Source organism: Galeopterus variegatus, unplaced genomic scaffold, assembly GCF_000696425.1.
Source record: "Galeopterus variegatus unplaced genomic scaffold, G_variegatus-3.0.2 Scaffold37, whole genome shotgun sequence".
Taxonomy (NCBI): Eukaryota; Metazoa; Chordata; class Mammalia; order Dermoptera; family Cynocephalidae; genus Galeopterus; species Galeopterus variegatus.
In genome coordinates this window covers 1,196,725-1,218,836 of record NW_007726148.1, presented here as the reverse complement: position 1 = coordinate 1,218,836, position 22,112 = coordinate 1,196,725, and the positions used below count along the sequence as shown (strand labels likewise).

The 22,112-nt window shown below is 38.0% G+C and overlaps 1 protein-coding gene across 1 annotated transcript in view; it reads right to left on the bottom strand.

Annotated features, from left to right (window-relative positions):
- MID1 (midline 1) overlaps nucleotides 1–22,112 on the bottom strand; it is a 156,127-nt gene that overhangs the window by 26,702 nt on the left and 107,313 nt on the right. The window contains exons 4-6 of the mRNA XM_008571254.1: nucleotides 17,799–17,906; nucleotides 7,750–7,898; nucleotides 804–931 (exon numbers count right to left, since the gene is read on the bottom strand). Coding sequence (XP_008569476.1) covers nucleotides 804–931; nucleotides 7,750–7,898; nucleotides 17,799–17,906 — 385 coding nt within the window. The remainder of the gene's footprint in view (nucleotides 1–803; nucleotides 932–7,749; nucleotides 7,899–17,798; nucleotides 17,907–22,112) is intronic.

The window sequence follows — 22,112 nt, the reverse complement described above, 5'->3', positions numbered from 1 at the left end:
CTAATTCTTCCAATCCTTAGCTATCTGACTTCCAGCAAGATGGCTGACCTCCGTCATTTGCAAAATAAAGATTATAATACTTCACCTGAATTTGATGTTGTGAAGATTAAAACAAGATTACAAACACAAAGAGCTGGAGTAGGGTGGACAGCCAATGAATTAGCTGCCAATTTTTTCTCTGCTACTGTACTGTGAGTCAGATGCCTTACTAACATGACATGAACACACACAACCTTATGTATCTCTTTGATGGTCAACAGAACTATTATTTTTAGCACCCACAAGTTGAGAGTGAATGTCTTTATCTGCTTAGTGTTGTTATAGCAGAATACCTGAGGCTGGGTAATTTATAAAGAAAAGAAGTTTATTTGGTTCATGATTCTGCTGGCTGGAAAGTCCAAGAATATGGTGCCAGCATATGCTTGGCTTCTGGTGAGGGCCACGGGCTGTGTCACAACATGGCAGAGAAGCGTAAAGGCAAGCGGGCATGTGCAAAACATGAGAGGCAACCTCACGTTATAACAAGCCACTCTTGCAGGAACTAATTCATTCCCTCGAGAACTAACCCAGTGTCATGAGAAATCCATCTTAACAACACCGCTACATTGGCAATTAAATTTCAGCATGAGTTTTGGTGGGAACAAACCACATCCAAACCATTGCAGTGAGGTATGCTTTTAATGATTGAGATTCTCTTTTTTCCCCTGTCCCCAATTTAGTCTTGGGAATAAATAATTGATCTGGTGGCAAAATGTTTGTATCACTAATGTACACAATATTAAAGACAACATAAAAGACAATACCTGTAAGGTAATCCAGACATTCTAGCAATTTTTTCTCTCGGGAAAAATCTAAGGCAAAGGTGTCAAATGTATCATTGAGGTTGATTTCAGGAATTAGGACCTGGGAGGATGCAGTTGCCATGGAGACTCTGTAATTTAAACAAAACAACTTTTTAGAAATGTCAAGCTAGCTTACATCATCACCATGTAGGAATAAAAAAAATAAAAGAAAAAGAAATATCATTTTTTAAAAAGTGCCATTTTTATATGTGAGCCCTAAGAATAATCTTGGAATGGCACAAAACAGTAACACGAATCAAATGAATGCAACCTAAAGAAAAAGCAAGGGATTGGGGAAAACAACAGAATGGCTTTCCCTTTCCTTTTTACTATCGGAAAAAAATGCCCTGTGGAGGCAAAAGCATATTCATATTTCATGTTGTTGTATATTTAACAGCCTGGCCCCATCACATCTAACCCCAGCAAGAAAAGAAGCACATAGCTCCAGGCATTTCTTCACACATCTGTCTGGAAAACTGTTTGTTCCTTTCAAACTCGACCCTGCTCCACTTCAAAGGGGAGTCTCCAAAATTTTGAACTGCATAAAAGGCAAAGTGAAGATTAAAAGAGAATGTTTCCAGATATTGGATTAGTTTAATCAATTACTAGCCTCTCTCTAAAATAAACATTAAAAAAAGGGGTTTTGTCTGGCTCGTTTTCACTCTTCTTGTATTCATTTTCTTACACCATATTCCCAGCAGATGCCATGGAAAATATTCATGAGCTTTCTCACAAATTTCCCCAGTGGATGTACTGTTTCTCCTCTTCACTTAGGTTTCCTGGTTAGAGTTCTCATGTGTAAATGAGAAAGCAAGGTATTGGTACGTGTCAATCTCCTTCTACGTACTCTCAAGTTGATTGGGAAAGTTCAGTTATTAATAGCAAGCATTTTGACTGATTCAAAAATGCAAGTGATTCTCTTAAAAACAAGAAAATTGTGGCATGAAGTATACCACTTCTGAGCATATCAAATGATGCTGGACTCAGAATCTTATTGAGTTTGGTATTTTGTTAAGTTTTGTAAACAACACTCCTAGGAACTATGATATGCTGGATATTGTGCAGAGCGCTGGGAATTTTTGACCAAAGAAATAACTTTGAAATGATTTAGCTCTAGATCTAGCTACTTATTTTCTAATTAAGAACACTGATACTCATTTATACAAGGCCACAAAAGCTTGCTGGCAGTAGCCAGGAGAATAATTTCAGATCTACACTCCTCCATTTAATTTAGAAAAAGTTCAGCATGGTTACCCCAAGGGGTATGTTTTCTCTTGTGTCTATTAATGACTCTTAAAGCTTTGGATTTTACAAATAATATATCTTGAGGGCCAGCCCGTGGCTCTCTTGGGAGAGCATGGTGCTGATAACACCAAGTCAAGGGTTAAGATCCCCTTACCAGTCATCTTAAAAAAAAAAAAAAAAAATATATATATATATATATATATATATATCTTGGCTATAAAAATATAAAAATATCTTGGCTATAAAAAGTATTCTTTTGGGTCTATTCAAACAATGGAATGTTATTCAGCCATAAAAAGGAATGAAGTACTGACACAGGCTACAAACAGGATGAACCTTGAAAACATCACGTTAAGTGAAAGAGCTAGACACAAAAGGCCACACATTGTACGATTCCATTTGTAGGAAATGCCCAGAATAAGCAAATCCACAGATACATAGAAAGTGGATTGGTGGTTGCCAGGGGGAGAGGAGACGGGGAGGGTTTGCTTAATGGGTATGGGGTTTACTTTGGGGGTGATGAGAATGTTTTAGAACTTGATATAGGTCATGGCTGCACAACATTGTGAATGTTCTAGATGCCACTCAATTGTACACATTAAAATGGTTAATTTTATGTTATGTGAATTTCACCTCAATCTAGAAGAATATACCTGTGAAATGCTCAAAATTCTTAGAAATAGTTTCTATAGCTGTATTTCTGGCGATTTTCAGTATTGTATAGTGAGGAAAGGAGAGAGGTAAATCCACAGTGTCATAATTGGAATGACATTGGGATCCATGGGTGAAAGTCCGAAGAGGCACAAACTCTGGAAAGCAAAGTTTCAAGTGTTTGAATGAGGAAAACCTCACCTCCTGACCCTTTCACCAAGAAGCAGTGAATAGTGGAGTTGTGTGATTTTGTTGACTAAATATTGTGCCCAAGGGAATTGGACTAATTACTGTTACCAGTGGCTGTTAATTTAGACTGATGGATACTCGGACGGTTGCTAAACATTTTTCACAGATGGTCAAGCTGTACTTAAAACACGCTTTACTTAAGAACCATGAACATAAAAAGTCCTCAGAACTCACAGAGGTCCTAGGATTACTATCAACAAATGTTCAACAAATATTTATGAAGTCCTTAAAGTATGCTACAGGCCAAGGAGCCCATCACTGCAGAAAAGTTAAAAGAAATGCTATGGTGCCATTTGAACTTCTCAAAAAATATGTCAAAGCGAAACCTCAGTTAATTCTTTTTCACAGTGTCCAACAGGAAGAATTGCACCGAGCTACTGTCAAACAAGCATCGAAATTTGCATTTCTCTGGCTTTAGCAGTTCCCATGCCCAGTGGCAGAAGCCTCTTTGTTCAGACTCACCCAAAATAGATTTTTGTTCCAAAATTTCTCCTGGTTCTATGGTCCAAAAACAATTTAGTAAAACATGCTTTAATCAAGGGACACTGTTACAAATGCCTGCCATCTTGATGGTAGAAACTTTGTGGATGAGAACCAAAAGGATGAAAGTTCCTAGCCTGGGAGGCAAAGGCTGACAGCAAGAATCTTTGGGGATTACAGCAGCTTTTAACACCTACACATTTTTTTTTCTTTTTCTGATGGAAGGAAAGATACTTATCTATGTCTACATTTCAAATTCATAACTGGAGTGACAGGCAAGAGGAACTCTGCCAAATGCAACATTTTAGGCCATGTTTTAATTTCCCAAATGCTTTGTTGCTCATCTTCTAGCCTTTTAGATAAGTTGCCAAAATCTACCAGGACTGTTAGTGCTATGCCACTTTCTCAGTTCCTTGCTTTATAGCCACGTCTATGTGTGGATGTGTGTGCGTGCATGTGGATGTGTGTATTAAGCACTTAACATACTGCAGCAAATAAGGGCATTGTGTCCCATCTTGATGTGTAAAAGGGTGGGGTGCACATTACTCCCTAATTCTATTTCTGCTTTGATGCCCCTAGTCTCTGTGACACTCAGTTGCTAGCAGCCACATGGGGCCAGTTTTCTGAAAAGTGGACATGTCCAGAGCTAGGCTGCTCAGCAGGCTTCTGCCAAACAATGCACATCACCATGGTGTAACCCGGTGAGGTCTCACAGTAATAAAATGTGTTTCACTATGGTCAGCTCAGGATTTTCCAAACACATTTGGCCCTAGAACCTTATTGTTGTCTTAACACTTATTAATACCCTGCAGAACACACTTCAAAAACCACTCATCAGGTGTGCTCTAATTCTTAGAACCAAGCAACATATTTCCAGAATTGACAACTGGAGTTCTTGGTTTTACGTTCTGGAAAAGCCTGGTGGATCCTGAAACTGCCTGTGGTGGTGAAGAACAGAGAGATCACCTTGGAGTCTGAGAACCTCCTGGGTGCTCTGGAAAATGGGTACTGTTCAGAGGGAATTTTCTTTTTGCCATCATCTTGATACAGATAATTTGCTACTAAAGGTGATTTTAAATTTAGATTCTTCATAAGCAGTGGACCGATTTTCTTATGCCCGGATTCAGGGACTAGTTTTGCTTACTTAGCGTAATGTTAGAAAGGTGCGTACGCAATCACACAAGGCCATCTGCTAGTGCAGCTTGAGAATACAGTATGTCATACACTGCATTTGCGTTTGTCTAGTGAGCGGAAAGGAAGGGAACTGCACGTGTTGCACATTCGCCTTGTGACAAGCTGGGCTAATGTTTCCACTACGTTATTTCATTTTATCTCTACAACAATCACATTAGGTAGGAATAATCAGCCTTGTTTTATAGATTCATTCATTCATTCACTCGTTCATTCATGTCAGGCAGTTTGCAATGTGCTGGGGCTATAATGGGGGAAAATGAGATGGTTAGGGTTCCTGCCCACTTAGAGCATAGGAGCAAAATTAGACTCCGAAGTGCTAAAGAGCAGCCCCAATGCTATCCATGATTACTAAGCAATTAGCACAGAGCCAAATGGTTGATTCCAAAGTATATGCATCTCCTACAACATAAAGCTTGAGATTCTCTCTTTTTAGCTTTTGTTTTTGGTGTTTCTGAATTGAAAAAAAAATTTGTAGTATTGATTCAGCTTATAGGAGAACACGTCCACTTTAACTGATTTAAAAATGCAGAAAAATCCCATCTACGCCTCACTTTACAAATGCCTGCAGGATTAAAAGTTTGTTCTGGGTTTCACACTTGAACAGAAGGATAAAGATGGTTTCGAAGTATATAGGAGCCAAAGCCCACGGCAGACACAATAAGAGACAGAATGAGGAAGTCGTGTCCTAGAAAAAAGTGTTAAGCGACAGGCTGAAGAACAGAGGCAGGTAGACAGAGAGCAGCAATGAAACAAAGACATACAAGAAGGGGTCGATTTACATACTGAAATATGAAAACAGAGATCCAACTAACACTTAATGGAGTATCTATGATACTTAAGACCTGTTCTTAGGAGTTTCCAGCAATGTTATCACAGTAGCAATATCTATTACAAGCCTGATTTTCTAAGTGGAAAATAGCTCAAAGAACCGCAGTTAAAAAGCGGCAGCACTGAGATTTGAATCCAGGCTTCCAACTCTTAGTGCAAGCCCAGTGCTCTTTTACTACATGCTGGCTGTTGGAAAGAGAAAGGCTCAGGAATTAACCAAGAGGATTGACAAATAGAGATGGGAGAAGGAGGGATTGTAGAAACAGACAGATAGGGGCTCCCAGCCAATTTTTACAGCCACTGTGTATTCCATCTTGACAGAAGCACATTCTTTGTAGAAAGAAGAATCAGTCATTTTCCCATTCTTGATGAGATGGGCTTGTTATAGGGAGAGCCGAATGGGACCAGATATGCCCCGCTGGATCTGAGCGTGCTCATATGTGGGCATTCACATGTTGGTGCTATAATTCAAATGCAGGTCTTCTTTCTGCATAACTGTTTATGGGGCCACATTCTCTCTCAGGTCACTAGGTGAGATTTTGTTCATGTGACACTTGGTCAAATTTGTAGGGATTGCTGAGGAATACAGCTCATAGGAGCCACTTCATCTGGACATCTCATAATTGACAAGTGAGGAAAAGTACTCTGGGATCCCAGTTGCAAACTATGACCTAAGTGTAAACACTATCTGTTAGTGTCCTTAGCACACTGGAGTATTAGTGCTGCTTGCAGTTTTTAACTTTAGGATGAATGTTGAATGATTTACGGTCTAGGTGAGAGCAGCAGAAACACTTGGAAGCTAGGAGTCATGAGGAAAGAAACAGGTCTCTCTTCAAGTAGAGAGGAGACCATTTTAAGGATCTAAAAGGGGTGATAGTCAGCTGTTATCCATGTCTTTTAGAAGAGATAAGTATCAGCTGCAAAAGGAATTTTTCTTAAATATAAGAAATAACAGTCAAGCTGGTTGGATAGTAGACCAGAGTTGTAAAAATACTATACACTACTTTGAAAGAACAGTGAAAAGAGAAGTATCAATGCCTACCTCTATGCAATATTTTGAGAATTAGCAATGTCTGATATGGGTAAGCTCTCAATAAATGTTAGTTTCCGTTCCCCTTTCTTGAAGAAATTCAAATCATAAGATGACAAGTATTTTTTTCCCCTAGGCCAGGGGTTGGTAAGGTATAGCCAACAGCCTGCTTTTGTAAGTAGTTTTGTAGGAACACAGCCACGCTCATTCACTTCTGTATTATCTATGGCTGCTGTGAGCTACAAAGGCAAGTGTTGAATAGTTGTGACCGAGATCTTATAACTTGCAAAGCAGAAAATACTTATTCTCTCGTCTTTTACAGAAAAACCTTGCCCACCTCTGTTCTAGGGTAAAGAACAGCATGAATGGGCTCTCTGGGGTCTTCTAGTGACAGGATTCTGCCCAAAAAGGGCAGTTGACTGAAAATTAGAATGAATGAAAAGTCAAGGCCATTGGCAATGGCTGGAGATGTCATTTACGTGGATTGCTTGTATCCAGCCCAGCCTAATGCTTCCCTTGGGATCTGCTAGAATTGCTATAGGTGTTTGCATCAGTGAAGATGAGTGATTTTTATGCCAATCAAATATGTGTACTGAAGGAATACTCATCCTTGCCAATTTGGCTGCTGAGCTAACCATTCAGATAACATCAGCGTTACGTTCCCTACCCTAGAATAGAGGGCATTTTAAAAGAAGGCAATATGAGGTTGACAGTGTGGTCCTTTCTCTCCCGCATGAGTGAGCCTTGACCTTTCAGGCAAGGCCAAGCTTCTCAACCGAATAAAAATGGGCCTTACAGAGAACAACACCTGTGCGATTTTTTTTTTTTTTTAAAAATAGCGCTGCAATGGAAGAAAAGATTCCCTTTTGTGTTTCTGCCTCCATTTCAATCCTTTGTTATCAAGTGTACGATAAGATCAGGTCTGAGAGTCACAATAAATGCCGTTTTTATGCCATCATAAGCTTCACCCCCCTCCCCCCAACCCCCACACAGGTGGATTTTATTCTTTCTAACTGGTGGACTCTTGTTTCAAAGGCTGTTAAGGAAAGGGCTTTGACATGACAAAGGGAAGCATCTTTAGCTGCAACAAAACAGCTAAAAGCCTCTGTTCTCTCTGGTACCCCAGCCTTGAAAATGAAAACAAAAGCAAGGCGAGGGCAAGGCCGACCAATCACACCCCAGATGCAAGAGCCCGGCAGCCGAGAACTTCGCGGCAGCCCCTGCACTCACCTCTCGGTTATATTCTTAGCAGTCTGGAGGAAACGGGCGTGATCGTTCTCCTTCAGGGAGTGTTCCGCTTGGGAGATGAGTGACGCCGACCGCTCAATGCACTGTTTGCAGTTTGCAATCTGCTGAGCCAGCTTGCGAAGCCTCATCACCTTGAACAAAAGAGGCATGGGGATGGTTACACGGGTGGGCTCGCTTAGCGAAAAGGCATCAGGCTGGACCCTTCCGATACGTGCATTTTGTTCTAGGTAAGTCGTCCTTCCATAAAAGCTCAAAAAGTCGGCATACAGAGATGGTGACATGCAGAAAGCCCAGTAATGGGACTCTTGTCTTACATATTCTTTATCTCCTTGGAGAAGTGTTGCTAATTCGTTTTATGAGGAAACACTGAATTGTGAATTGCTTCCCTGTTGATGGGGAAAAAAGGTGTTGCCCAGTGGCAAGTTACAAAAGGTGACCAGACCTCTTCCCTTGACTATCCCACACAATGACTGCAGGACTGTCGGAAACCCCGGAACTTTCTTTATCTCAGGTTTCCAGCTGTGCCATGAAAAAAATAAAACATCTCTACAGGTGCAAATTTGTGGCTTAAGAAAAACCATTTCCTAAAAAGTTCTTTGCAATCCATGTAATAAAATTGTGATATAAAAGCATTAGGTATTACCATTTCCCACACTACCTAAAACTCATGTGTTAAATTAACAGAAAGGGAGCATTTTTCCAATTGATTAATATTTTTCCTGTTGAGCACATGAGAGAAAGCCAAAAAAAGCACAGCTGGGCCATTTCCCCTCACTGGGAACGTCATTTCCAGGCACTTTGTGCTTACTTGATAACTAAGAACTATTTTGATAAGCATTTCCCTGTTGGGATAAAAATGCATGTTTGCTTCACCACTTCCATTCCAATTCCTGATTCTGACTTGCTTGAAAATGACCCTCGAATGTAATTGACCATAACCTCTGGGCAGGCCAAGATAAGTTCAAGGTGACCCACTTCACTATTTGCTCTGGTGTTCGAAATCTGCTACGAGATGAAGCCCCCTGGCCAGAACCCAAGTTAAAATTAGATCGCTAATTGGAATTGCCTTGTGCCTAATGCCCCCATCCACACACCAGGGGACAGGTTTTGGCCAGCTTTATGATAATTCCGGAGTGGAAAATAGCCCTGGGTGAAAGGGTAGGGAAGAGTCTGGTTAATCTGTCTTACAGACAGGGCTGGCTCAGGCTCCTTCCAGAATTCCTGCTAACTCCAAGAAATTCTTTCTTTCTCCAAGTCATCATGATCATCTGTGTATAACTCTAATCGAAGAAAAGGAAGGAAGGAGATGTCAGAACTAGAGGCCTCTAAGGAACGTCCAATTCCAAGTATGTACTACAGCAAACAAAGGAAATTAATGCTGGATTGAAAGGCAGCAGGCACAGGATTTCAGGCGAGGGTGGGAAAAATTCCTGAACGTAAAGAGTCAGAGAACAAAGTGTCAAAACTTTGGGGCAAATGGTATGTGATCTTGAGCCTGGTAAAAGACTTAACTCATTATAGTTATAGGTACTGTCTCCTGCAGATGAACTGTGTTTATTAGTCGAATAAAATAACACTTATTTTACACCAAATAGAATTAGCTTCTGGCATCATTATATCCAGAGACAAAGCTAAGGAAGGCATCCAGTCCAATTCAGTATATTAGAACATGCCCATGAAAAATTGTCAGAGGAAGAAAAAATTCCAGAAGGAAAAATAACTCATAGTCCCTAGAACAAACCAAGTAAATGAAATATTTAATCACACGACATAAGGAATAGTTTAAATTACATGGCAGAATTGAAGATGTGTAATACAATTCTAACAAAAGAAAATAAAGTCAAAATATTCCTTTAGAATAACTTCACGTAAGTCACTTATCCTTTGGATATGCCTATTAGAGACCACACGGATTACAAACGTGATGATGCTTGAACGTCAGTTTCTTTTTCTTCTTTCAATCATGATACTGAAAATTAAAAGTGACATAAGTGGAAAAGAAAAAAAAAAGTCCTAAACCATGCATAAATTGAAGTAAGACAAAATGAGAGCCTCCTGTGAAAATACCACACTATTTTACAGAGAACAATTTTGGCCATAATTTTAATTATAGGTCAGAGCACAATTTTATCTGCTACACCGGATAAGAGCTTTTCAAACCTGGTGTGCAAAAGAATCAGCTGAGGGTCTTTTTTAAAAAAAAACTGTAGATGTTTGGGCCTGTTCTCTAATATTCCAGTTAAGCAGTTGTAATTGGCAGAACAGCAAGAATTTGCATTTTAACAAGCAATGAATGTTTTTTAAATCTGCGAGTGATGAGTCATTAGGATGGTCAGCACTAGCATTTAAAAAACCAAATACAAGAAGAGAGGAAAAAAGAAAACAGCAGTGAACTCCTGGTAGAAAGGTCAAGTTGGGTTTTGTAAACTGTTTTCTCGTGAGTATGTGTGCGTGCCTGTGCTGGATTGTGATGCCATATGTACACTGTAGATTACAGTTAAAAAAAGAAAGAAAGAAAGAAAAGAAAAACACTGCCCTAAGTTAGGTGTTCATAAACTGTGGTCTGTGGGCCAAATCCAGAATACAGCCTGATTGTATAAATAAAGTTTTATTGGCACCCTGCCACACTGATTTGTTTCTGAATCTATGGCTGCTTTCATGCTACAATGTTGGGCAGAAACGAGTTGTTGCAACAGGTACTGCATGGCAAAACCTAAAATATTTATTATCTGGCCCTTTACAGAAAAAGTCTGCTGGCCCCTGGTTTAAATGATTCTGGTCAGATGGCCCTAATTGGAAGGAACCACACTCTGAAACTCCATCCTACAAGTTAAAGCGCTTCAAACTTAGACACTGAGCATGAAGCAAAATACTTAGTTTTTCATTAGACAATACTGTTTTATATATTATTTTAAAACTCCAATAAGATGAATACAATTTGATGTTTTAAAAGAAATACTGGATACTGACACATAAGAAGATTCTATATATGTATGTCCTAATGCTGCAGGGGAAATTTTTTCCAGTCGACTGTTCATTTTTCCTTTGGGAAGTGAGATTGCCACATTGTAACTTTTGGAATTCACTCTATACTCATCATGGAAACATTTTGTCTGTTAAAATCTCCTTTTAGTGTGGACACAGGCCTATTTATAGCATTTTATTTGCTGTTTATTATACCTCACACACTCTTTTAAAAGCAGCCGTATTTTGCTTTAAATGCATTGTATACACTTGTATATAAATGATGTTATATGAATGTAGGATACACACCCCAAAACTGCTATGTCCAAACAATGAATCCTCAACACAGGTATCTGAATTGACAGTAAGGCCTATATACTCAGCATCTCTTTAAGGCCATGTAAAGCCTGAACATTTAGTCCAAGTTAATTCTCTTAAATTTTAAAGATTTAGCCTACATAAAAGGCACTGAAGAAAAAGGACCCTTTTTCTGTTTATCTGTGGCCTTCAGTAGTCTACCATTTTCTGTATCTGAATGTTAATCTGGAGTTTACTGCCAGCTTTTTGTGTGTTGACATGAAACTTATCCACTTATCCTTATTACTGAAAAAGTAAGAAAATTCTTTCCCGGGGAGTCTCTTGGCTTGAGACTCTCCAGTCTGTCTAACTATAAAGGCTGTGAAGCTATTTGTTTCAGAGAATGCACAATGGTCTGGGAGCAGGAATCAGCGGTAGGTACAAATGTGTAACCACACCACCTGCTTGGCAGCCCCCCATTTGGACAATGTGTGGTGAGTTTGATGACACCAGGTTTAACAGCCTTGTGACTGGCACCAGAGACAGACAGAGGCAAAGTAAGGAGGTTGATGAAATTCACCTTTGTGGTCTCCCCATTTCTGTCTGGTTCTTCCTCCACCTCCCCAGTTCTAAGTACTTGTCAGAGAGCTTCAGCATCCCCCACCCCTTTTTTTTTGCCTCCCTCTTGGTAGGGACTCCCTAAAGAGTCCTGTGACAATTCAGGGTATCACGTGGTGAGAACGGCCAGAGCCCCCTGTCTTGACCTAGTGCTCTCAGACTGCCTTGCTGCCCCCCTGGGCCACAGGGACCGAAGCCTTGCAGTGAGCCCCAAGGCCACATTTGCCCTTCCTGCCAGGCACTTCAGATTTCCAGGGTGATGGCACTCAGGTCCTTTCTTGTAGAAACATACCTCTGATGCAGTATGCCCTGGCCAGGGACTCAGGTCACTGTGAATTCCAGGGTTTGGAATCAACTAATCCTTGGTCATGTGCCATAGTACTAACTCAAGAGAAAGCTGAACTGGGCCCTCAGCTTTCCCAAATAACATCTGCTTTCTCGTATTTCCTTCTGAAATAATGTCCCTGAACAAATACACACTTCTTAAAAAGTGAAAAATTTCAAACATAGAAAATTTAAAAAGTAATAGAATGAACCACCCTGTACATAGCAGCTCTACCAAATCTCAATATTTTCAATCATATAAGCTTCAGATTTTTCAAAAGGAAGTAAAATGTTGTTGATAGCTTTAAAGCCCCCGTGTGGCCCTCTCTAATCTCATTCAGGTCTCTCCACAGAGGAAAAGACCTTCTTGAATTTAGAGCTCATTACTCCCATGCGTGTTTATGTACACATGCCCAAACAATGCATGAGATTTTTTGGTAGTTTATCGAATTTCATATAACTCTTCTCATGCCATACAAATCATCATAAAGCTTGCTTGTGTTTTTCTGATTTTTCCATGTTAATACATATCACCCAAGTTCATTAATTTTAATTTCTGAACTGTTTCATTACATAATATATAATTTATATGTCCTATATAAATAACTTGATTGAGATATAATTGATATATAATAAATAGCATATATTTAAAGTGCAAATGTGATAATTTTTCCAATACATAGACACTCATGAAACAGTCACCATAGTCAAGATAATAAACATACATATTATGTGCCAAATTTCCCTCCTGTCACTTCGTAATTTACCCAGCCCATCCCTCCCTGTCACCCCGTACCTAAACAACCATTGATTTGCTTTTTGTCACTGGAGATTGGTAGATAGTGCTGTTTCTAGAACTTCATATGAATGTACTCATACAGTGTATACTACTTTCTGTCTTCTTTCAGTCGCCATAGTTATACTGAGATTTATCCATGTTGTTGCATGCATAAAAGAGTTCATTTCTTTTTATTGCCAAATAGTATTCCATTGCATGGTTCTGCCACAAATTGGTTACCCATTCATCAGTTGAAGACACTTGGGTCATTTCCAGTTTGGGGCTATTACAAGTAAAGTTAACATGAAAATTTACCTGCAGGGCTAGTACGGACATATGTTTTCATGTCTCTTGGTAAATCCTGGGAATGGCTGGATCGTATTGTAAGTGTACTCGTATGCTTATTTAGGAAACTGCTAAACAGCTTTCCAAAATGAGATTATCAGTTCCTTGAACTTCTGTTAAAATAAGCAATAGAACTGTTGGGGTCTGGTGCCATTTTGGGGGGGTGGGCAGAATGTGAATTGAAGGAGATTTCATTTAATAATTAAATATCCTTTGCTTTTTAATTTTTGTTTATTTAGGTTTTCTACTATTCTTTACCTAAGTTTTAAAATTATTGGCATAAAAACATTCATATAACTTTCTTATGTTTTTTAAAAATCTGTATCATATTAATGCTGTGTTTGCTTATGGGGCCCCACATTCTGTTCTTCCTCCATCAGCCTTACTACAGACTTCTGCTTTAAATTATTCTTTATAAGTATGAATCTTCTTGATCAGGGATTGATGAGCTTTTACTGTTAAGGGCCAAATCGTCAACATTTTAGGCTTTGAAGACCATATACTGTCAGTCATATATACATCTTTGTTTTTTCTTTATAAACAACCTTTTAAAAATGGGAGGAAAAACATTTTTACCAAAAAATGAACCAAAATAACCCACTTTTACTCACAGGCATTCCAAAATTAGGCTGTAAGCTGTTTTTTGCTGACACCTGCTTGTTTGCTTCCTGTTTTTCTTTCAGTTACTTCTCCTTTGTTTATCATTTTCTTTCCTCGGCTTTCATTGGTTTATTCTGTTGTGCTTTTTCTAACTTTATTTGACAGCTAATTTCTTGCTTTTAATATTTTTTCTTTTCCTTTTTTAAAGAATTGAAAGCTACAAATTGGCCTTCAAATACTTTTTGGCTGCTTATTACTTATGATATATAGGTCTTTCATTGTGTTTCATTTCTAAATTTTTTAAATATATTATCATGACAACATATTTATAAGAGTAAATTTTAAAGTTTCTAAACATTGTAAAAACTATTATTTTATTGTTGATAATATGTAATTAGATACATTGTGTGTTCACAGAGGAGGGGTTGTATGGTTGCTGTGGTTTGAATGTTTGCCCTCTCCAAAGCTCGCGTTGATACTTAATCCCCATTGCAACAGTATCAAGAGGGTGGGAAATCGGACTATGGTATTTGAAAGGTGGGGCCTTTAAGAGGTGATTAGCTATGCCCTCATGAATGGATTAATCCACTCATGGATTAATGGGCTAATGTATTAATGGGTTATCATGGGAGTAGACTGGGGGCTTTCCAAGGAGAGGAAGAAAGCATGTGGACATGCTCAGCTCTCTCCCCACGTGATGCCCTGCACCCCCCTGGGACTCCGCAGAGTCCCTACCAAGAAGATCCTCACCAGATGTGCCACCTGGACATTGGACATCCTAGGCTTCAAAACTGTAAGAAATAAATTCTGTTTTTTATAAATTACCCAGTTTCAGGAATTCTGTTAGAAGCGACAGAAAACAAACGAAGACCTGGTATTCAGTCTTTGAAATTTGCTGATACTTCCCTTCCAACCAAGTATGTGATTTTTTTTTTTTTAATGTCTCATTTGCAGTTTTTCATATGCACTTTCCTATTTTCTGAGTTCAAACTCAATGGGCATTTACCATGCTTTAATGTCACTTAGACATCTTTGTGCCTTCCTATATTTATGGAATTCCCCAGGTGGAGGCCAAAATTCAATTTCCAAATATTCCTTGCAGCTGAGGATTTTTTCTTTTAAAATTTCAGAAACTGCTAATTTGTTGCTTTCGTATCTATTTTTTTCTTATTTCACTTCCTTCTTTTATGGTTTTACTTTTCTTTTTGCTCTTTTTAAAATAGAAGTTATTCCTTCATTTTTCTTTTTGAACATCTTAATACTATTTATTTTAAAGTCTTTTTCATATTTTCCCATAAAACTAATTTCATCTGGGGTGAGATAATGTTGTCTGCTGATTTCATTGGCTGTATTTTTAGAAATCTAATATTTCTTTATGTACTTTGGAACTCAGCTTAGAGTTTCAGTTTTAAAGGGAAGGAGTCATTTGTAATTATTTCTTTCTCACCCTTCTTGCTCAGCCTACCCTGTCTAATGGTTTCACAGTTGCCTTCACCTGGCCCCTAGGGTCATCATTTGGGAATCCTGTCCTTGTCACTGTGTTTCTGAGGCTCCTGTTTTGTGGGAAGATCAGAAAGAGTGTGGCTCAGGCCCCAACCCAACGTCTGACTTGCTCCAGACTCCAGGCCTGAAGTTTGCTAAAAAAGCTATGACCCTAGGTGGAGGTTGGCAGTAATCATTTTTGCTCTTTTTTAATGAACTGAGAAGACTTATACAGCCATGACATTAAATAATGAGTATGATTTTAGTCCCCCATCTCATTTGGAGTACTTCTAGACCCTTTTTCCCAAAGCTTCAAGAACTATTTATCCACAGGAGTTGAAGCTGCATCTGCTTTGGCCTCTTCCAGACCAAATCCTAGTGGCCTGTGTTCTTCAGCTACAGTCATGGCTTTGAAGTTTTGTCACATTTCTGGTCCATGGAGATTGCTTGTCTTGTTTAAGGTCCAGCTATGTCTCTTTGCTTTTCCATTTTATTATGTTTTCTATTACTGACATGTGCTTGGGGTGGAGCAAGTACACCAAAGCATGAACTCCATGCACTACCATGGCTGGAACTTGGGACACCTTGCTAGCTCATGAGAGAAACCCTCATGCTGGGGAATTCTCGCTAAGTAAAGGAAAGGAAGGCATGTTAGCTGGGAAGTTGTGGTGGAGTGTTGTTTCAGGCTGAATAAGGATCCTCAGCAATGCTCACATCCTAATCTCAGGAATCTTTGAATGTTTCATCTTGTGTGGCAGAAAGGACCTTGCAGACATAATTAAGTTAAGGATTTTGAGATAGGGAGGTTATTCTGAATTATGTGGGTGATCCCAATGTAATCACAAGGGTCTTTATAACAGAGAAAGCAGGAAGGTCCCTGTTAGAAAAAAAAGGTGTGAGGATGGAAACAGAGGTCTGAGTGATGCAAAGAAGAGACCATGAGCCAAGCAATGTGGACGGCCAAGAGCTGGAAGAAAATGGATTCTCCCCTGAAGCCTCCAGAAAGAAACAGCACTTCCAAAACCTTGACTTTAACACAGGGAAACAGATTTTGGACTTCTGAATTCTAAAACACTAAGATGATAGATCCTGGTTGTTTCAAGCTACCAAGTCCACGGTCATTTGTTACAGCAGTAGTAAGGAACTAACACAAGTAAGGTACAAAGCCTCAATTAGACAAGAGAAATGTTTTTTTTTTTTACACTGAGATATATTGCACAGTGTAGCGAATATAGTAAATAATGTGTTGTACATTTCAAAACTGCTAAGAGTAAATTTCAAATATTCTCATCACAAAAAATAAGTATTTGAGGTGATGGGTATGTTAATTAGCTTGATTTAATTATTCCACATTAGATTCATAAATCACAATACTTTGTACCCCATAAATATATAAGACTATAATTTGTCAATTTACAATTAAAAATTTAAAAAAGGGAACTAATAGGAGTACAGAGAGCTGATCCCTGCATACAATCTTGCAAAGATAGCAATTTACCTTCCCTATGCATATTAATAATTGATTGTGGCTGTATTTCATGCAGCCATGCGTCTGAGAACCTGGAAGATGTCCAGAATTAAGAAATGTGTCCATATGGTACATGATAATTAGCAAGTTTTAAGTAAAACACAGATTACAATGGCCATTGTGTTTTACTTAAAACTTGCTAATTTGTTTTAATTATACATATTTCATTGAAGTATGAGCAGTGATAATAGAAACTCATGAATTTCTTAGATCATGAGTCAATGTTTCTATTTTTGAAATATTTAGAAAAATTGAAGGGGGCAGAGAAAAGAGTAAAATAAAAAGGATCAGAAGTATTTCAATAAAACTATGACTAATTTATTTATTTTTATTTTTATTTTTTTCAAAAGATGACCGGTAAGGGGATCTTAACCCTTGACTTGGTGTTAGCACCACGCTCACCCAAGTGAGCCACAGACGGGCCCTAAAATATGACTAATTTAAAAATAGAATAAAGTGATAGATTCTAAAGTTCTGAATGAATTTTGAATAAATACGAAAGTGGCTATAAAGAATACATTATAAATTTGTAAATTTCTTTTTTAGTTTACTGTAAAATTAAAACATATAAACATTAGAAAAGAAGTAGTATTAATACATCCACAAAGGAGTATATAATATAGTGAAACTTATGAGTTTTGCCACTATGAAGTTATGCCTATTTAAATTCCCTCAAGGGCATGGGAAAGTACTTCATAATTTCCCTATATAAAGTCTGATTCATTTTTAATTTATTGAATGCTATGCTAATTGCTAGGATGTAGCAAGAAATATCAAATCAACCCTGCCTCCATAGAAACCACCTTCTCATAGACAAGTCAGATAGAAAACAACAGCCATGTTAGACAAGACCTCCATGCTAACCCCTGGAGTTGGGCAATGGAGTTGCTCTTGAATTACAGATGTGCACGGGAGACCATGGTAATACAAAGAAAAGGGTGGGGAAAAAAATTGCCAGGCAAGGGCCTTTGAACTAAGTCCTAAAGACTTAAGAGGGAATTATAAAGTGTAGAAAAAAGGGGGGGTTCAACACTTCCAAAGCCACTGAAGTGCATGGTAGTATATTTTCTCCAGGTAGAGAATATGAAATCATACCTTCCCTTCTTTGATCTTGGTTCCAATAATTTGTCGTCTTTGCTGAATGATCTCAATGAGAAGATCACACTCCTCTGTCAATTTGGCTTCTTGACGTGATGCATTGACCTAAAGAATTAATAAAATGGAGGGTGTTAATTTGGCCTTTGTTTTCAGTTAAGTGCTATTTTTAATGTACATTAGTATGTTTCTAGTAATCTCTGAAAAGATATTTTAAATGTTAACTCTTCTTCCAATTATGCAAGAATGGCAAATACAAACCTTACATGCCCATTCCCTAGCTTACATCCTTGGAAAACATTGTTATCCAATTATAGCAGTCTTTTCTGCTAAGCCAGACTCAGCCTCATAATCTTTCTTAAAACAACATGTACATAGCCATTACCAAATAGTTGAAAATTGCCATGTGAAGTGAAATATATTTGCAATTCCTGCTTTTATATTTTGAAAAAAAAAAGTATTAAATTTGTCTTGTTAAACACAAAAAGTAAGTTAAAAAAAACCCAACTAATCTTATTCTTTTATGTACGACAGATTACTATTAATGTCTTTTAGACAAATTTTCCAAAAGCCAATTTATATCACATTTATTTAACATTTCTTTTAAATACAGACATCAGTTTTGTATTTAATCACTATAAAACATCAAGAAAAACACAAAGAGATGGTTTGATATTTTATTAGTCTTATGACATAATTTACAATTTTATTCCTGCTATATTTCTGAAAGACAAAGGTCCAACAATAAAAGCACACCATTCTTGTGGAAAGGTGGATCATTACACAATGGCATGTATTTGAAGTTTTTGAGACTCATTGCATGCAAGGGAGGATTAAAATTAGCTCATTCTTGGCAACTGGGGTTGGGAAATACTCTGCATACGCTATTTCCTTCACCTCATGACAATTCTGAAATGCTTATTCACAAACAAACCCAGTAATCACAGCTGTGGGAGATGGAGATAGCACGCATGAGTTTTATTATTTTAACACAGCCGCAGGAGAAGTTGCAATGTTACAAAGAATGACAATGGCACTGATTATTCTAGCATATCTCAGGGAGGACATGGCCCAGGCATTAGCCCTTTTCATTTGGCAGACTTGAACTGGAGTAATTTCATTCTCTATGAATGAGATAAAGTGGAAGTAGGGTCATGAGTTCAGGATAAAAATTCACTGATGGTTGCTCAGAGACACCATGTCCTGTTTCCAGAGGCACAAGATTCCTTGAATTTTATTCCTGATCGTTATGAGACAGAGACTGCTCAAGACATCTTATTGAGAAGATGATGGTCATTGGCCATTTTCAGGAAACCATGAGACCATGCCGTACATCAGATTAGCACACAGAGGTATTTGCTAATTAGCTGCTTAATGAACAAAGAAAAAAACTAAAAATGCATTGATTAAGAAATACAGACTATGGAACTCAGCCTAATATTTCAAGGAATACAACCACTGGGCTCAATTTGTCTTACCATTACTTTTATGTCATCATTTCTAGTTCCCCTTGATACATTTAGCTGTCTATTGAAATATTTACTTGAAACTTACTCTCAATAAATTTCTTGTCTTCCCTTTTCACTTCAGACTAAATGTAATAACTGACCACAACTCAGCTGTGAAAAGGATGGTACCATATTAATAACACGAGTACATTATAAAGAAGATGGTGAAAGTTCTGGAAAGTAGCACTTATAAAGATTCTCTGTTTGATCAAACTTTAGTCAGGCTACCAAACCTACCCTAGGGCCATCTGTGCACTTCCTTGTAAAATCCAGTGTTAGCAAGAACCCTGCTAGGTTGGTTTAGCTAGAATCTTCCATCCTCCCTATCTGCTTACCCTCATTATCTGATCGGGTTTCTCATCCTCCACCATCCCCAGGGATGTTTGATCATCCTGGCCTGCCTTCAGCAAGAATACTTGTTAGGTTGGTTTAGCCAGAATCCCCCTTACCCCTGGTGTTTCCTCTTAGTAATTTTCCATCCACTGCTCCCACCCTGCTCCTTGACTATAAATCCCCACTTGTCCATGCTGTATTGGGAGTTGAGCCCAGTTCTATACGGAGATCTCTTTCCCCCTATTACAATAGTCCTGAATAAAATCGATTTTTACAGCTTTAACTACTGTCCAGGTCTGGTTTTTCTTTGACAGTACCCTAGACTTGGAAAGTATCTACTATAATGAACCCTAAGAGCTAAGTTGTACTTGAGAATGCAATCAAGATAAGTCTGATGGGACGTAAGCTCCATAAGGGCGGGAGTCTTCAGTTGTTTTAAATGAGGTACCTACCCCAAGCACCTGGCACCATGTTTGGCACAGAATAGGCATTCATAAATTGTTTATTGAATGAATAGATAGTGAAAATGACAGGACAAAATGTGATAAAAACAAGTAGTTATCACTGGCAATCACTCCATATGCAGGTAATAAATGTATTGGTTTTCTAGGACTGTGTAGACACAAAATTATGTTCAAAGGATTATTTTATTTGGAGCAATGGGGAGGAAAGACGTTGATTTTTTTAAATAGCCTTGTTGGAATATATTTCACATATCATAAAATTCACCCATTTAAAATGTAGGTTTGTAGTTTTTAGTATTTGTGGATGATTTTGTGTACAATCTTTATCACAATGTAATTTTAGAACATTTTCAACATCCCAAAAAGAAACCCATTTGCAGTCACTCCACATTCTCAGTACCTGGCCCTGCTCCAGACCTCGGCCACCACTAATTTATTTTCTCTCTCTTTATGGATCTGCCTGTTCTGGACAGTTTATATAAATGAAATCAAACAATACGTGATCCTTTGTGACTGGCTTCTTTCACTTAGCGTAACGTTTTCAAGCTTTATCCATGTCATAGCATGGATCAGTACTTTTCCTTTTTATGCCAAATAATATTCCGTTCTACGGATACACCACTTTTTGATTGTTTATTCTTTAGTAGATGGACATTTGTGTTCTTTCTATTTTTGGGTTACTATAAATAATATTGCCATAAACATTCATGTACACGTTTTTGCACACATATATGTATTCATTTTTCTTTGATGTAGGAGTGGAATTGCTGGGTCACATGTCAACACTATCTTTAATTTTTTGAAGAACTGCCAGACTATTGTTCAAAGTGACTGCATCATTTTATATTCCCACCAGAAATACAGGAGGGCTTTAATTTCTTCACATTCTTGTCAGTGCTTGTTGTTTGTCTGTCTTTTTTTATTTTCTTCATTGTAGTGGGTGTGAAGTTGTATCTCATTGTGGTTTTGATTTGCATTTCCCTGATGGCTAATCATGTTGACTGCATTTTCAGGTATTTATTGGCCATTTGTGTAACTACTTTGGAGATATGACTATTCAGATCCTTTCCTCATTTGGTAATTGGGCCATTTGTCTTCTAATTATTGAATTGCATAATTATTTATAGATTCTGGATACAAGTCCCTTATCAGATATGTGATTTACAAATATTTCCTCCTGTTCTGTGGGTTGTCTTTTCATTTTCTTGATAATGCCCTTTGAAGCACAAAAGGTTTAAAAAAATGTGAAGTCCTCAGGTTTTGATGTTGCTACTAACATATTTCATGTTTAAAGTTCTTCTGGTTTTGACTAAACCCAATGTAACTCCACTGGTAATTCTAGAGTAGGTGCCATGAAATGTGGTGCGGAAGACCAGCTCTGCCCACAAGGTGATATTGGGAAAGTCTTAGACGGTCTCCATTTTTAAGTTTTCCTATTTTGCAAAATGAGGTAAATAATATCTGCTCTCTCAGCCATGTAGGATTGTTGTGATAAATACATAAAATAATATATAAGGATACACCTAAACTTATGAAGCCATTGACAAATCTGAGGTACTATTGTCTGCATTGAAAAGTGGTCTTATTAACCGACTATAGTTTAAGATCCATTTCACTCTCAAAATCATCGGGATTTGAGTTACTCTATGGTAGAAAAAGCGTTACAGTTGTCATTGTAACATGGAGTTCAATTTAATCCAAATTCTGACTATTTGATTCTTAGGATGGATACTTCTGCTTTACCAAAAAAGTTAACTGAAACCTACTTAGCTGAGCCAAATATGTTTTGAGAAAGCTGATACCACCATCACCATTACACCAAAATGTAAATTCCCAGAAATTCAGGAATATGGTCTGTTAATTTTAGGCCAAGTATTTCTCCTAAATCTCTCAAAAAATACAGACTTGACTTTCCTTTGAGAATCTCTGTTTCTACTTTGATGAAGTTCCAAATTTTTGTAAATCTAGCATTCTTATAGTCCAAAAGGTACAATAAAATAAGTTGAATG